Source organism: Adiantum capillus-veneris, chromosome 7 (assembly GCF_014529385.1).
Source record: "Adiantum capillus-veneris isolate H3 chromosome 7, ASM1452938v2, whole genome shotgun sequence".
Lineage (NCBI taxonomy): Eukaryota > Viridiplantae > Streptophyta > Polypodiopsida > Polypodiales > Pteridaceae > Adiantum > Adiantum capillus-veneris.
The window spans coordinates 113,278,717-113,294,026 of NC_140937.1; the positions used below are offsets into that span (position 1 = coordinate 113,278,717).

At 43.5% G+C, this 15,310-nt stretch overlaps 1 protein-coding gene across 2 annotated transcripts in view; it reads right to left on the bottom strand.

Annotated features, from left to right (window-relative positions):
• The window catches only part of LOC147454449 (thylakoid lumenal 15.0 kDa protein 2, chloroplastic-like), a 48,362-nt gene that overhangs the window by 2,988 nt on the left and 30,064 nt on the right, over positions 1-15,310 (bottom strand). For both annotated transcript variants that reach the window (XR_015188627.1, XM_086516404.1), the window contains exons 2-4: positions 6,321-6,427; positions 3,650-3,740; positions 3,497-3,568 (exon numbers count right to left, since the gene is read on the bottom strand). Coding sequence is in view for 1 of the 2 variants with exons in the window: in XM_086516404.1 (XP_086372530.1) it covers positions 3,497-3,568; positions 3,650-3,740; positions 6,321-6,427 (270 nt within the window). In the remaining variant the exon portion in view is untranslated. The remainder of the gene's footprint in view (positions 1-3,496; positions 3,569-3,649; positions 3,741-6,320; positions 6,428-15,310) is intronic.

Below are 15,310 nucleotides of genomic sequence, written 5' to 3' on the forward strand. Positions count from 1 at the left end.
CTCCCATGTGCTATGAATGAAAGATGCTGATCTAGCAAGAGCCTCCACTACACACAAACACACACACACACACATACACAGAGAGAGATGAAATGATATATTAACATCTTCAAAAGGCCGAATGACCTATGAGACCAATCCATTACAAGCTGGTGAATCTGATACCATGTCTGCGCTCAAAAAAAGAGAGATTAAAATGAATCTAGAAGTGCTACTAGCTAGAACTGTGTGAGGTATGTGTGACTATTGATACAATGGGTGCCCGATACAAGAGGGTGATATAATGGGTGATGAATCCATACTCTGGATGGAGATAGTATGGCTCGAATCCTCTGTTGTAGTCTCAGTTGATGCTGTGAAGCTCCTCTCCTCAGTCATGGGTATCTCAATCTCCCTAGCTCCAATGCTCGGCCAATGAGAGTACCTTGGGTGTGAGTATGAGCTGAGCTTTGCAGTGGTGGCTGCTCCTCTATCTATCCAGTGTCTGGAGTGAAGAAATCAGTAATCTGACTTTGGGATTGTCTCTCTCCAGATCTCCTCAGTAAACTATCTTTGTGTCTGTGTAACTCAAGTAGATACAGCCCAAGACATCTCTGGTCCTGATAGCTCATGACTCTAGAGAAGGGTCCAAAGCCCTCTCTAAATAGACAATGGAAGCGACCCCGTGTCTCGTAATACACTATCACTGACATATATAACGCATCTCTGTCTTTGACTCTGTATGGCATAGGCAGCATATCCTGCTAGTTGCCAGTACTGAATCTACGAGTCTCAATCTCAAGCTGGTGTGAAGATGTCCGTATCTAACAAAGGCACAACGTAACCCATGAGGTAGATGTGTATCTATATAGCTGGGTCGAATCACAAACCCATCCCCTGTGAGTTGGAGGAGATTCTCTCTATAAAAAGCCATCTTCGTGCACAGCTCCTGTGTCGATTCTACCCATGTCCTCCTGTTGTCCAATTGGGTCAAGTCCTAATAAATGAGTCTAGAAATTTCCACCTGTGTAAGAGACAGCGATGGTGCATCAAGGGGTATTGGAAGGGGGGCAAGCTGTCCATGTTGAAGCCATGTATCTAGAACCATGATGACATCTATGCATACCAGCATGATGTGTCCCCTTGTAAAGCTAACTATCTCGAGGACTCAAGGGCCAATCTGGCGTATCTGTCCTTGGTAGTATCCCATAAGCTGTGAATGAAGGAGAGTGATCTGGTAAGCGCCTCTATCTCCATAGGGGGGACTACCAGTTTGGCTCTAATGATCTCGTGTGGCACGGAGGCCCGAGAGATCATAGACACCAAGGACCTCTCCATACCTCTCTGTTGGGTTAGATGTGGCTTAGCATTAGGCTATGGAGGATGAAGCCTTAGCTTAACCATGATGTCAGGGTTAGGGTTAGAAATATGGAGGTTAGGGTTAGGCTATGCCAAGTGCAAGAGCATAAAAAGAGAGAGAGAGAGAGAGAGAGAGAGAGAGAGAGAGAGAGAGAGAGAAAGAAAGAAAGATTTTTAACGTCTATGTCAGGCCGAAATCGGCCTATGAGACAAATCAAATGTACATGGTGTGTATGTCATCCGTCTATCGGAGAGAGAGAGAGTAGACACAATGATAATGCTCAAAGTGCAAATAATTCATTAGAGAATAGCCTCTTAAGTAGGCTTTGTGCTTTACAATCATTGGCTAGAGAGGTTGCATCCTCTTGCTATTGGACCATGTCATCATTTATCAATTCCTAGGTGGCTAGAGGGCTTACCCTAACACTCTCCACCCATCCAGACCCACACAAGGTTCTCAAACCTGAACCCCATAGAGCATAGTTGAAGCTACAAAGGAATCAAAGAGCCAGAGCTTTGTTCGAGGTTCCTGGAACTGAACCTGCGAACACATCCTCTCCAATCCTCCCAACGCTCCATACGCCCTAGTCAATATAGTCTATGTTGCTCTCTTCAAAGAAAACCTTGGTCAATTGAAGACTACCCCAAGATAAGTGTATGCATCTATGTACTCCAGTCTCCTGACCATAAGTGAATGTAGGTGTTGATCTCCCGATTCACTGCGGTGTGGTGTTAAACACCATAACCTTGGTACAGGCAATCCAGTATCCTCTGAAAATCTATGTAATGCATCCAAATGTCATTGCATACCCTCTGGTGAGTTAGAGATCAACACAATATCATCAACATATAGCAACAATGGAGTCCATGTCCCTGGCAATTGTTTCTAGAGTGTGTACATATCCCACCACTAATCTGTATAGAGCCATGATCCCCAAGATCAACTCAATGTGCACTCCAATCTCCTGTAGTCTGCGCATCAATTTGGCTCTAGGAACCATCTCAAATGCTTTGCGAAAATCCACAAAGCTACAATAAATCCGTCTCCCATGTGCCCTACCCTCCTCAATGATGGCTCTGAGTGTCAAAATATGGTCAAGAGTGGAGAAGCCTCTCTTGAAACCGGCCTATCCCACTACCGATATGCCCTCACTCTTTGCCCATCTAGATGCATACAACCGTGCCAATGCGTGTCCAATCATAATAGTACGGTAGTTTCCACGATCCGTAGGATCACCTACTTTGAAGATAGGCACAACAGTAGACCGTCTCCAAGTCTCAGGTAGTCTCCTCACACATGACACGATTGAACAAAACTGCAAGAACCTCTGCCAGCATATCTCTAGCATGTATAAAGTGCTTTGCTACTAGGCCATCATGATCATATGCCCTCCTGGTCTTCATCCTATCAATGGCCATCTTCACCATCTCAGTGGTAAAGAAGGTACTCGTAGATGGCCATGGCTCAGGAGGATCTGGAAGGTTGTGGAGAGAGAGAGAGAGAGAGAGAGAAAGAAAGAAAGAAAGAAAGATTTTTAACGTCTATGTCAGGCCGAAATCGGCCTATGAGACAAATCAAATGTACATTGTGTGTATGTCATCCGTCTATCGGAAAGACAAATGAAACAAAATTGATACAAAACTGAGCTGAAAGTAGATAGTGGAGTATCTGAGGAGGGATGGAGCTCTATCTCTAGGGGTATATGCATGTCTGTATGCTCAAGGTAGTACAATCATGAGAATGCATCAAGCTATCTAGCTCCATCCTGTACTAATGGGGGGGTGTAAGATGTGGTACATGGGTGGGTCTGGTGCCAAGGCTACCCGGATGAAAGAGAGAGAGAGAGAGAGAGAGAGAGAGAGAGAGAGAGAGAGAGAGCAGCAGCAGCAGCAGATTTGAGCGCAGCTAGTCCATCTGTACATTGCACTGCCACGCGGCATTAAGAAACTTTAATGCCGTAGCAGCAATAAGGCGTGAAGGTTACAGTACAAGCCTAAGGTTTCGATTTTCTGTGCAACCTGCTCTGTGCATGCTGCCAAAACAATGTTGATAGTAACACTACAACCATGCAATATATTCTAGCTATAATGGTGAGAGCAGTACCAAACAAACATATGTTAGAAACAAACAAGCAAAACAAATATAATCATCTCTCACCACCAAGAGAGGGATCTGCAACAAATACGATTGTGCTATCATCCACTTTCCAGAAATCCTTGATTGCAAGCCCTGAAACAAATAGTCCTTTCAACAAACAATGATCATAATCAAAAGGGTGTTGTCCACTTCTTTTATTGTCTGGCTCAAAACCTGGAGTATTTGGATAATTTTGGGCTAGCACCCGCAACTTAAATCCCGTCTCTTCCTCAAGGTTTGTTACTTCCTTAGCAATGCGACCCTCCTGGACCAAAACCAAAAGATAACAAGTCAAAGATTTCAATAGATTTCATTATTTGGATAATAACAAATTCACCCTGCCCAACCATACAAGCAAGCAGCTAAGAATGATGAAGTTTAGACAGGATGTAGAAAAACCCCAAAAAAAAAGAAGGATAGAGATTCAAAGGCACAAAAAGTGACCCTCCCAATGTTTACTTGTGGGTTTTGAGTACATATTAGCACTTCACAGTGCTTGGTGCGTGAGTTTCTTTTGGACTCTTCTCCTTGGCTTCACTGGACTTAAATACTTTTGACTCTTGTTGTAGACTCTTTGGGATAAACACGCCGTCTTTTCCAATATTCTGGAATCAAACAAGTAACTTGAAATGCGAAATTAATGCATAATGCCACGAAGTTAAAATGAGTTAGGCTAGGCATCAGAATCGACATATCTAAGTAAGAGGGAGGAGCTTATGCACTAAAGCTTAGAAGTGTGAGGCTTGGTTCTCAAATCCGATTGCAAAGAGAAAGGGAAAAGGTAAGAAGGTGAAGGCTATACAATTGAATGAGGGGCAAATTGCAAATAGAAGCATAGAGCATGCTCCTAATTCGAGAGAAGGAAATTAATTGGTTTCCACCATCATAGTTACCAGGAATGGAAAATCGGAATGCAGAATAGGGAACAGAAACCAATTCCAACTTCCCGTTCTGAATGGCCATTCTGTGTTTTAGACATGACAGGGAATGGAAGCTTGAAAATGGCCATTCCCTGTAGCTATGCACACCATATCCAAAACTTTCACAAAAGCAACGACTATTGTTCTTGAAGGCTGTAGAACCTTTGGGGCTAGATAATTGTGGTTAATTATAGGTCAAAAACTTATGTGGTTTTTCGAAAACTGAAACCCCTTTGAGTATAAGAGTACGTGGTACTACATAAAAGTAGTGTCCAAGTCTCTCTCTCCTTTTCAATTTGTCTCTGAGTTTCACTTTTCTATCATATCTATCGGTGAATCTTTCAGTGTGTGAATTTCTATCTCTGAGTTTCACTTTTCTATCATATCTATCTTCGGTGTGTGAGTATCAGATCATTTTTACCAAGAGCAAAATATTAAGAATAGAAGCGCATTTTTAGAGTTTAGAGGATTCGCACTTCGATATCAATCCTTTCGGATTTGAGATAAAGTTCTTGCTTTTACTGTCTCCAAATAGAATCTCCTTTTTAGAAGGATTAGGAAAAACAATATTTGCAAAATTTTGACTGTCTACTCCAAAGACCAAAAAATACCAAACAAAACAAAACAAAATCCAAAAACTAGACAAAGTAGTATACCAATGCAATTGTAAGAGAAGATGCAACAAAAGGCTACATACTCTTCATAGTAGTCAGAACCAAGTGACGACTAATCAACGCTGTTATGTATAGCACGTTCGGTATGGGTACGCTATGTATATTATTCATTGCCCTCGGATGATACAGATATGGTGCATCATGTATGACAAATAAAGATAGAAACCAACGTTTAATGCTGCCATTCTTGATTTTAAAAAATTTACTAGAAATGACATACATAAAAGTGATCTTTGAAGTTGTCTCAATCAATTGCTTTCAAGCTGTAAGAAAGAACTTGAAAGGCTTAAGTATGGCTCTACTATAGCCTCTTGTTTTAATTGAACAAAAAGCCATGTTTAAGCTGTCCAGATCCATATGATGGTCCACAACTACAGTACGTATCGTACGAATGATTTGGAAGAAGAAGTTAAATATGCAAATGGATGCTAATGCAAGACAATCAATAACAACATCATACAGCTTGAAGGGACCAACTTCCCCCTCAAGGGAGTATTACGAGACTAGACAACCCTTACATGAGTGGCCCATAAAAAAAGGGTAATGCGGGAGCCATCTACAGGGCTCATAGCCAAGAGTTGGGGCAAACATGAACCAACACAACAAGAGGGGACAAAACCACACTATGGAGAGATAGTAACCAGCACATAAATAGCCTTCTTATTGGTTGGACACAACCACAACAAAGCCTGTCACTCACAGACAGAAACATGGGAACCTAGGAAAAATACAAGGCATCCATATATAGGCCTTATAGGCCCAAGTTGGCGCAAACATGGACCCACACAACAAGAGAGGACAAAACGCAGAGATAGTAACCAGCACATAAATAGCCTTCATATTGGTTGGGCAATACGAACAGACAGAAACGTGGAAACCTAGGTAAAATACAAGGCATCCATACAACACATGTACTTCGTTAGCTAATTCCATCCACACTCTTCCCATTCCCCCAAGCATGGCATGTATCACAAAAAACGATGCTTGCCCAAGTTAAACCTCGTTCAAACTTCGAGTCCTTTGGGCTAGCCTAGGAAATGTAATCACTCTTAATGCTACATTCGTACAAACAAGGTTCAGTGATTGTGGTGATGACTTAGAGCAGTACATCAAAAGGTTAATTGTCAATAGAAAACTCGGCCAAATAACTGGCCCTGTAAGTTTATAAGAAAAGAGATATTTCTATTCATCTTTTAAATTATTGTTTAAAATCCTTCTCAACAATAATAAGAGTACAAAAAGAAAGTTTACCTGACCTTCTGAAAGAAATCCTGCTGCATCAATAACAGGGGTGAAAGTTTTCGGCAGCAGCTCTGGTCTGTTTACACCCTGAGGCCTTGCCTGAGCAATATCTATTCCTGATTCCACAAAATGTAGAACTCAATCAATAAATACTAGACTTTTGTGCATATAAATCCGAATACAAACATCTTTCACAAGAAAAACCATCGTTCCACAGCTAAGTCGCATAAATGCACGTGCCTCATGTCCTGTAAAACTTGTAAATCCACTTATCTATAAAAGTAACAGGGCATGGGACTTTATCTACTCAAGCAAAATAATCATTACATGGTAGAAAAACCAAAAAGTAGAGCTAGAACTCCTCTAAATTGCCAATGTTTCACTCAACCCCATTTCTGAAACATGCACAAATACAAGCAGTAAATTTACATGACTCTTACAGCATCGAAGAAAGAGAGCAGTAGATCTATAGACGGGACATTACATTCATTCCACAGTTCTGTTAATACTATCAAGAATGTCGTTCTGATATGATGTGGCCTCCAAAATATCAAAATAGTGAAGGCAAGCTTTTGAAGTTATTTGTAGGAGAGAAAAGATAGAGCTTGTTTCTCTAGCTGGTAATGCCCAGGAGCTTTCTGACGTTAGTTTATGTATGTTATGTATGGCTGTATGTATGTGCGTGTGAAAGACGAAAGGTGGACCCTCTTTACCGCCGAGATGGTAAAGAAAGCCATTGACAGGATGAGGACCAGGAGAGCATATGATTACGATGACCTAGAAGCAGAGCATTTTATACATGCCAGAGATCTGCTTGCAGAGCTTCTAGCAGTGATGTTCAACAGTGCCATGTGTGAGGGCCTACCTGATACTTGGAGTTTGTCTACTAATGTACCTATCTTCAAGTTAGGGAACCCTAAGGATCCTGGGAACCACCGCACTATCATGGTTGGACGCACATTGGCACAATTGTGCATCCATCCTTGAGCAACAGTTGAGTAGATGGGCAGAGAGAGAGGGTGTACGGGCAGTAGGACAGGTGGGTTTCAAGAGACGTTTCTCTACTCTTCATCGTATTCTGACACTCAGAGCCATTATTGAGGAGGGGAGATCACGTGGGGGACGGCTCTATTGTTGCCTTGTGAATTTCCGCAAAGCCTTTGATACAATGCCTAGAGCTAGATTGATGCGCAGATTGCAGGAGATGGGGGTACCCACACAGTTGATTTGGGGGATCATGGCTCTATACATGCCACTAGTAGGGCATGTACGCACTCCAGAGGGAATTTTTGATTTGGTTCACTCCACTATCGGGTGAAACATGGTTGCCCACTATCTCCTACACTATTTGGCATGTATGTGGATGAGGTTGCTGACTATATTGAGAGGGATGGTGATAGAGGAGCACAGTTGGCAGGGACATGGACCCCACTATTGTTATATGTTGATGACATTGTGTTGATTTTTGACTCCCGGGAGGGGATGCAACATCATTTAGATGCTTTGTACACATTTGCCCGTGATCGTGGATTGTCTGTTAACTTGGGGAAACCCAAGGTTATGGTGTTTAACACCACACCACAGTGGGTCAGGAGGTCAGCACCCACATTTACATATGGCCAGGAGACGGTGGAGTATGTATACACATGCATACACCTATCTTGGGGTAGTCTTCAGTGGACAGGTGTTTTCATTGAGGAGAGCAACAGAGACTAGATTGACGAGAGCTTATGAAGCCTTGGGAGGATTAGAGCAGATGTGTTCATAGGTTCAATTTCAAGTACCTCGAGCAAAGTTGTGGCTTTTTGACACTCTAGTGGCTTCAGCTATGCTTTATGGGGTTCACATTTGGGGACCCTCGGTAGACCACCATGGCAGATCTGGTAGCACTGATGGATGGAGATTTATGGAGAGGCCTCTAGTCTCTATGATCTCTCGGATGATTCGGGCTAAGGCCTCAATGCCACATGAGATTATTCAAGCCAAGCTAGCTGCCCCCCTCTCATGGTTGAGGCTCTTACTAGATCAATATCCTTCATGCATAATTTATGGGACCTGCCAAGAGACAGATATGCTCGGCTAGCCCTTGAGTCATCCCTACAACTAGCGCTGCAGGGGGGCACAGTATGGGCAGATGACATCATGGTTTCAGTCACATGGCTTCAGCATGGATAGACTGCCTCCATTCCAGTACTCCTTGGATACACCCTCCCTATCTCTCACACGGACAGAGATCACTCGACTCATATGTCAGGATCTGATTCAACGAGATACCAGGAGCACATGGATACGACCAATACAGGAGTTAGGCACAAAGATGGCTTTCTATAGAGACCATCTTCTCCAACTAACAGAGGATGGATATGTGATCATACAGGCCTATATGGACACTCATTTATCCTATGGGATACGATGTGCTATTGGGCAGATGCGCACATCATCGCATCAGCTAGAGATTGAGACTGGCAAAATTTAGGAGGCCAGGATATGCCAGTTGTGTCATATAGAGCTAGAGACAGAGTTACATCACATTTGTCATTGTCCGGTATACTATGAGATACGAGGTCGCTTTCATTGTCTATTCAGAGAGGGCTTGGACTGTTGGCTAGATTCATGAGATATCAACATCAGAGATGCCTCGGGTTGTTTTTGCTAGAGCTGCGCAGACACGGAGAGAGTCTCTTGAGGAGATCAAGCAGTGGGAGTGTCACAAACCGGTGACGTGGCATGCCACTATACATCTACACACTCTCCCTCTTGTAGGCAGACCCAGAAAAGGCGGCAGAATGCTGACGTGGCTGTACGGCAGATTCGGGATTCTGCGCTGAAAAATCCACTGACATGTGCTGACGTGGCAGAGCGTACGGAACCTGATGTGGCTGGCTGTACGGCTTTGGAGTTAGCCGATGCTTATTCCTCAGATACCGTCACTGCTTCTTCTCTGAGAAAAGGAGGTAACTCTTAACGAACAAACGAAAAAGGTGCCCATTTTTCTTTTTGGTAGCCAAGTTCACTGCTGGTTTTTGGCTGCTTTTCTACGCAATTGCAAGAGAAAGAGAGAGAGACAGCTTTTGCTTTATTTTATTAAGGCATAAGAGGAAGAGAGAGAAGGAGCCTTTGCTTTATTTTTATGCTTTTAGAACCCAAGCTTTTGATTTTATTTCTCAGCCTTTGCGGCTCTGCTTTTAGCATCCCATGTAATCTTTAAATATGTGAGGAGGCCTCTAACGACTCAGAGTATCTGGACGCAGAGTCTGAGTGTGAGCGCCTGCCCGTACTCTTGTACTTTGAACTCAGATTAATACAAAAAGAAATACCGAAAGGGGCGCCAGTCTTTGGGGCCAATCCCTCCAGGCACGGAACTCCGCTACGCTAGTGTTGAATCAATTGTGAACTGTGAAGTATATTTTGAAGTGGTTATTTGTGCTATCGCATTAGATTCTTGACGTGGAGTGTCCAAGTCTGTTACAGTTGTATCAGAGCACGGCCGATTTCTCTTCTACGGGAAATCCGATCCCAAATTTTTTTCCGCGGCACCTATGGCTTCAGGCAAGGATCAGTCGACTCCCCCTGCATCCGGAGATGCGGGAAGGATCACAATGAAGATTCAGGCAAGGAGTATGGCCCACCTCGGCCTACTCAGGCGGAGCGTCGAGAGATGGAGCGTCAACGATTGATCAGCGACGCAACAAAGATGATGCTTAATCTTGCCAAGGACCGGAAAATGGCACAATATATGAGCAAGACCTCTTTGGAGGAGATGCACACGCAGTGGCAGAAAACCACAGAACCACCCCGAAAACCCGTTCTCAAGAAACCTCCTGCTCCCAAGAAGTATACAGAGAAAGAATTAGAAGAGGTGGTTGATGCACGAATTACTTAGCTTTTTGACGCGCAAAACAAAGCTAAAAAGCACGGCAAAAAGCAAAAGAAAGGCGCTGACTTCCCGGGTTATATGGGTCGTCAGTCTACTTTTGAAAAAGCAAGAAAGCAGAAGAAGCGTGTTCGATTTGAAGGAGTACCCAGTTCTTCTTCTTCTTCTTCTTCTTCTTCTTCTTCTTCTTCTTCTAATAGTTCTTCTAGCTCATCTGACTCAAGCGAAGAAGACCGAAAAGGCAAAAAGCGAAGCAAGAAGCAGCGCCTTAGAAAGGGCAAGGAAAAGACAAAGAAGTCTAAATCTCGACCCGTGGGTGACAATTCTACAGAGGACTTGTCTACAGACAGTTCAGACTCTGACAACAGCAACTTTTATGCAAAGAAGAAGAATTTTTTTTAAGCCAACCAATATGACTTTCTGGAAGACAAAAGCAAGAAAGCCCGAGAGTTTAAGGAAGGTGGACAGTCAATTAAATTTGACACTTTTTCTCGTTATAGAGATGCTTCGAAGGCTTTGTCTTTTATACAGCAGTTTGAAATTGCTTCTCGGGAGGGCGTTACTCAAAGCACTCTTAAGATTCAGAGAGTTGCCTCTTACTCTAAGGGGAATGCTCGAACTTGGTGGTCCACGCTTCTATTAAGCAAGACTGCGCCAATTAAATGGCTGAAATTCAAGAGGCTTTTTATTTTTTCTTGGCTGACTCGAGAGTATGAACGCGATATACGAACTGCTTGGAACCATCTTCGGATGACCAAGAAGGATACAGTGGATGCTTATTGCGAGAGATTTTGGAGCTCTTTTCTACTCGCCTCTTCGTTTCAGAAGATCTCGTTTCAAGGAACAGATTGAGCGGTTTACCTTGGGTCTACCTACAGAGATCCGAGATCACTGCTTGGAACAGAAGTCAGCTTCTATTCAGGAGTTAATGAGTCATGCGAAACAGGGTTTCGCCATCCACTCTGGCAGTCTGACCTACCCCACCGATGAGATCATGAGCCGAACAAACTTCGACAAATGAAAGTAGAAAGAGAAAGAGCAACCCAGAAAAGAAGGATGCACGACCCAAGCTTACTCCTCAGGAGCGGGCTCGCTACATCAAGGAAGGGAAGTGCTTTGGATGCGGGGAAACTGGACATATCTCCGCAAAGTACCCTAAAAAGGCACAGAAAGGACAGAATGACAAGGACGATGAAAGGCCAGAAAGTTCTAAAGCAGTTGAGAGACGTGGCAGAAAAGGCAGATAAAAAGCAACACCGGTACCACATTGCGTGGGACCCGAACCGAATTAAATAAATGAAAGTACAAACTTTGCCGTTTTTAGGGCAAAAGGAAAGATCAGGAAGCTCTTTTGAAGGAGCCAAGGCCAACTTCTTTTGAATTGGCAGCTCGATTTGGAATTACGCCCGACAGGCTGAGGCCACAGGCGGAGGTAGTTCGAGTGGCATCCGAATGGGATGTTGCCATTGCACCGAGCATTGGCAAACTTCATTTGCAATGACAGGGGTGTTTAGGGCACGCGGAGTTTTACGTAATTGCCTTGGAAGGTTGTGACGTTCTACTCGAAATCCCTTGGTACCACAAGAACAACCCCATGGGTGAATACCGGGCCGAGAATGCGACTTTGACAAATGAAGGGCTCAGAGATTGTACTTGATGAACTTCAGTTTCTTTACTCACATTTTTTTTTGGGAGAGAACTGAATGATGGATAAAGGTCAAATATGTTTTGACTTGAACAAAAGAACGCCAAGATTTTCTCCACACTTACGCCGATTGCTTCTTAGAGGGCCTGCCAGGCGAGTTACCACCTGCTCGTCCTGAAGATCATACCATTGATATGATACCTGGAAGCACACCACCGAACCAGCCACCTTATCGTGTGAGCCGAGCATAGAACAAAGAGATTATGAACCAAGTGAAAGACCTCTTGGAAAAGGGTCTTGTCCAGCCTAGTACTTCACCGTATTGCTCTCCAGTGTTGTTCGTTTTGAAGAAAGACGGATCTTGGAGAATGTGCATCGATTATAGAGCTCTCAACAAAATCACCATCAAGAACACATTTCAGATTCCTAGGATCGATGATATACTTGACAGATTACAGGGATCCTCATGCTTTAGTATTGATTTGAAGAGTGGATATCATCAGATCCGAATCGCGCCGGGAGACGTCTACAAGACAACCTTTCGGACAACTTTTGGGTTATTTTAGTTTTTGGTGATGCCTTTTGGCTTAACCAATGCTCTTGCGACCTTTAACCGGATGATGGACAGAATTTATCGAGAGTACCTGCTATTTGTTGGCACTTTCTTTGACGATATCATTGTTTTCTCCAAGAATGAGGTAGAACATAGAGATCATCTGCTTCAGGTCTTTCAGGCATTATGAGATCACAAGTTAGTGATTAATGCAAAGAAAAGTGAATTTTTCCTACCAGAGATACACTTTTTGGGACACATTGTGTCAGCAACGCAAGAGTGCAAATGGATCCGGCCAAGATAGAGACTATCCGTGATTGGCCCGATTTGAAGAATGTAGAAGCTTCTTGGGATTGTGTTCGTACTATAGACGGTTCATAGTTTGCAGAGGTTGCTTCCCCTTTGCATATCTTGACACAGAAAGGAGTTCCTTTCTTGTGGGGACCCACAGAGGTAACTGCCTTTCATACTTTGAAAGAGAAATTGACTACGGGAGCAGTTTTGACTTTGCCAGACTTGCAGAAGTCGTTTGAAGTATATTGTGATACTTATGGTCATAGTCTGGATGCGGTCTTAATGCAAGAAGGCCATGTCATTGCCTACGAGAGCCAATTGTTCTCAAGACCGGAACTGACAGCACAGATTTATGAGAAAGAGCTTTTGGCGGTTATTCATGCTCTTACTTAGTGGCGGCACTACCTACTCGGAGCGGACTTTACTATCTTTACAGACCATCAGAGTTTACGCTACTTGTCACAGAAGCAGCTATCAGAAAAGCAGATGCGATGGGCGAACATCTTGTCACAGTTTCACTTCCAGATTGTCCATGTTCAGGGACAGAAGAATTTGGTGGCTGATGCTTTGTCTCGGAAGCCGTTGGTTCTGGCTATTTCCGCGATACATCATAGGAGCTTCGAGGATATGGTCGACCAGTATGCCACAGATCCGCATTTTGCAGACGTTTTCACACGGATACGGGATGGGGAGATAGTAGCTGGATATTCCATTCGGGATGGCTACGTGATGAGGAAAACCATGTTGTGTGTTACACAACCGTTGAGGGAAAAGGTTATGAGTGAATGCCACTGTCCGCCTTTTACGGGTCACCGCGGCATTGCTACCATCATGAAAGAGGTAGAGAGATACTTCTCTTGGCCGGGACTCAGGAAGGATGTGGACGAGTTTGTGCGCAGGTGCTTGGTATGCCAGAAAGTCAAGTTTGACAGGCATAAAGCACAGGGATTGTTACAGCCTTTGCCCATACCCACCCGCCCCAGGGAAAGCATTGCAATGGATTTTATTTTTGATCTCTCCAAAACACAGAGTGGTCACAATGGTATCTGGATTGTTATTGACAGATTTAGCAAGCACGCTCATTTCATTCCAGTGAAAAAAAACAGTCAAGCCGGATCACTTAGCGAGACTATTTGTGGCCCAGGTCTTTAGATTACATGGCATGCCTCCGACAATTGTCTCCGACAGGGCCCCAGGTTCACGAGTTTGTTTTGGACGGCTATTTGGGAGAACATAGGCATGCGATTGCAGTTCTCGTTCCACCCGTAGACTGACGGGCAACAAAGATTGCTAATTCAGTGGTACTGGATTTGTTGAAGTCTTCTTGGTTGGATCAGAAGACTACTTAGGAAAGGTTTTTACCTTTGGTGGAATATGCCTACAGAAACATGTTTGACTCTTTGATGGGAAAGATGCCATTTGAGATTTTTGAATTTGCTACGAAGGTTCTACCCTTCCTTAGCACGAAAGATAAGATTTTTCTTTGAAGCCGACCAGTTCACGAGGGACTTGGTCTGGAAGGCTTTGCAGAAATTTGGCGAACGATAGAAAAAGGCAGCAGATCGCCATTGTCGCGATTTGAAATTGAAGGAGAAGAATTGGGTGCTCTTACATTAAGGGAAGGCACGACCGAAAAAGAAAACAAAAGGGAAAGGAGCGACCTCTTTGTAAGCTTAGCACGACATAGTGTGGACCTTTCCAGGTTTTCCGAAAAGATAAATGACATCTCCTTTGGACTGAAGCTGCCAGAATACTTGGAGGATTCACAATGTTTTTTTTTAATGTGAGTCTCTTGAAGCCTTTTGAAGGCGATGTGCCTGTTGATGAACAACCCAAATTGGACGAAAACGAGCAGATACTCGTTCCAAAACAGAAATTGGCACGAAAAGAAAGAAAGAAGGTAAAGCGAACTGACGGTTCTTGGTTAAATTCAAGACCTACTTCGCAGTGGACGCGAAGCGAATGGAGGAGAAAGACCTAGCAGATATTCCTCGAAATGTGAATCTTTACCTTGAAGCTTTTGGTTTAGCATAGTCTACTCCAAATGGAACCCAGAATTCAGCTTTGGCCGGAGATATGGTGTAGTGGGTTTGCACAAGAGGGGAGTTACTCCGCTCCTTAGTCAACAGATGCCTCGATTTTTTTGAATACTAGAGTCACTGATGTCTCTTTGAGCTTCAGGGATACTGAGAGCTGACAATATTTTGTTGGATGACTTTATGAAATGGAATTCTGGAAAAATAAGAAATTGACTTGTTCTTGACTTGTTTAAGTTCAAGAACTGATAAACGAAATGACTGCAACATTTTAGTCTAAATGATCTCGAATAGACATGGTTGCAAAAGGGGTTAGTCAATCAGGCATCGATAAGGTCCTGAGTGGATCTAGATGCGATTGCTAACTACATTGCCGAAAAATCATGATCTAAGATCCGAATGAGTGTTGAATGTCATGTGATGTCCTATGATGTCTAGTGATGTCCTGTGCTGTCGTGTGATGTGACTGTCAATTGGTACATGTGCTAGATGTGTGTTCCTAGTACGTAGGTACTAACAGCCAATGTCTGCTAAGGCAATTTATGGCTTCTGTCTGTATTGCAGGCGTAATCGAGGGCGATTACAATGCTTTCAAGA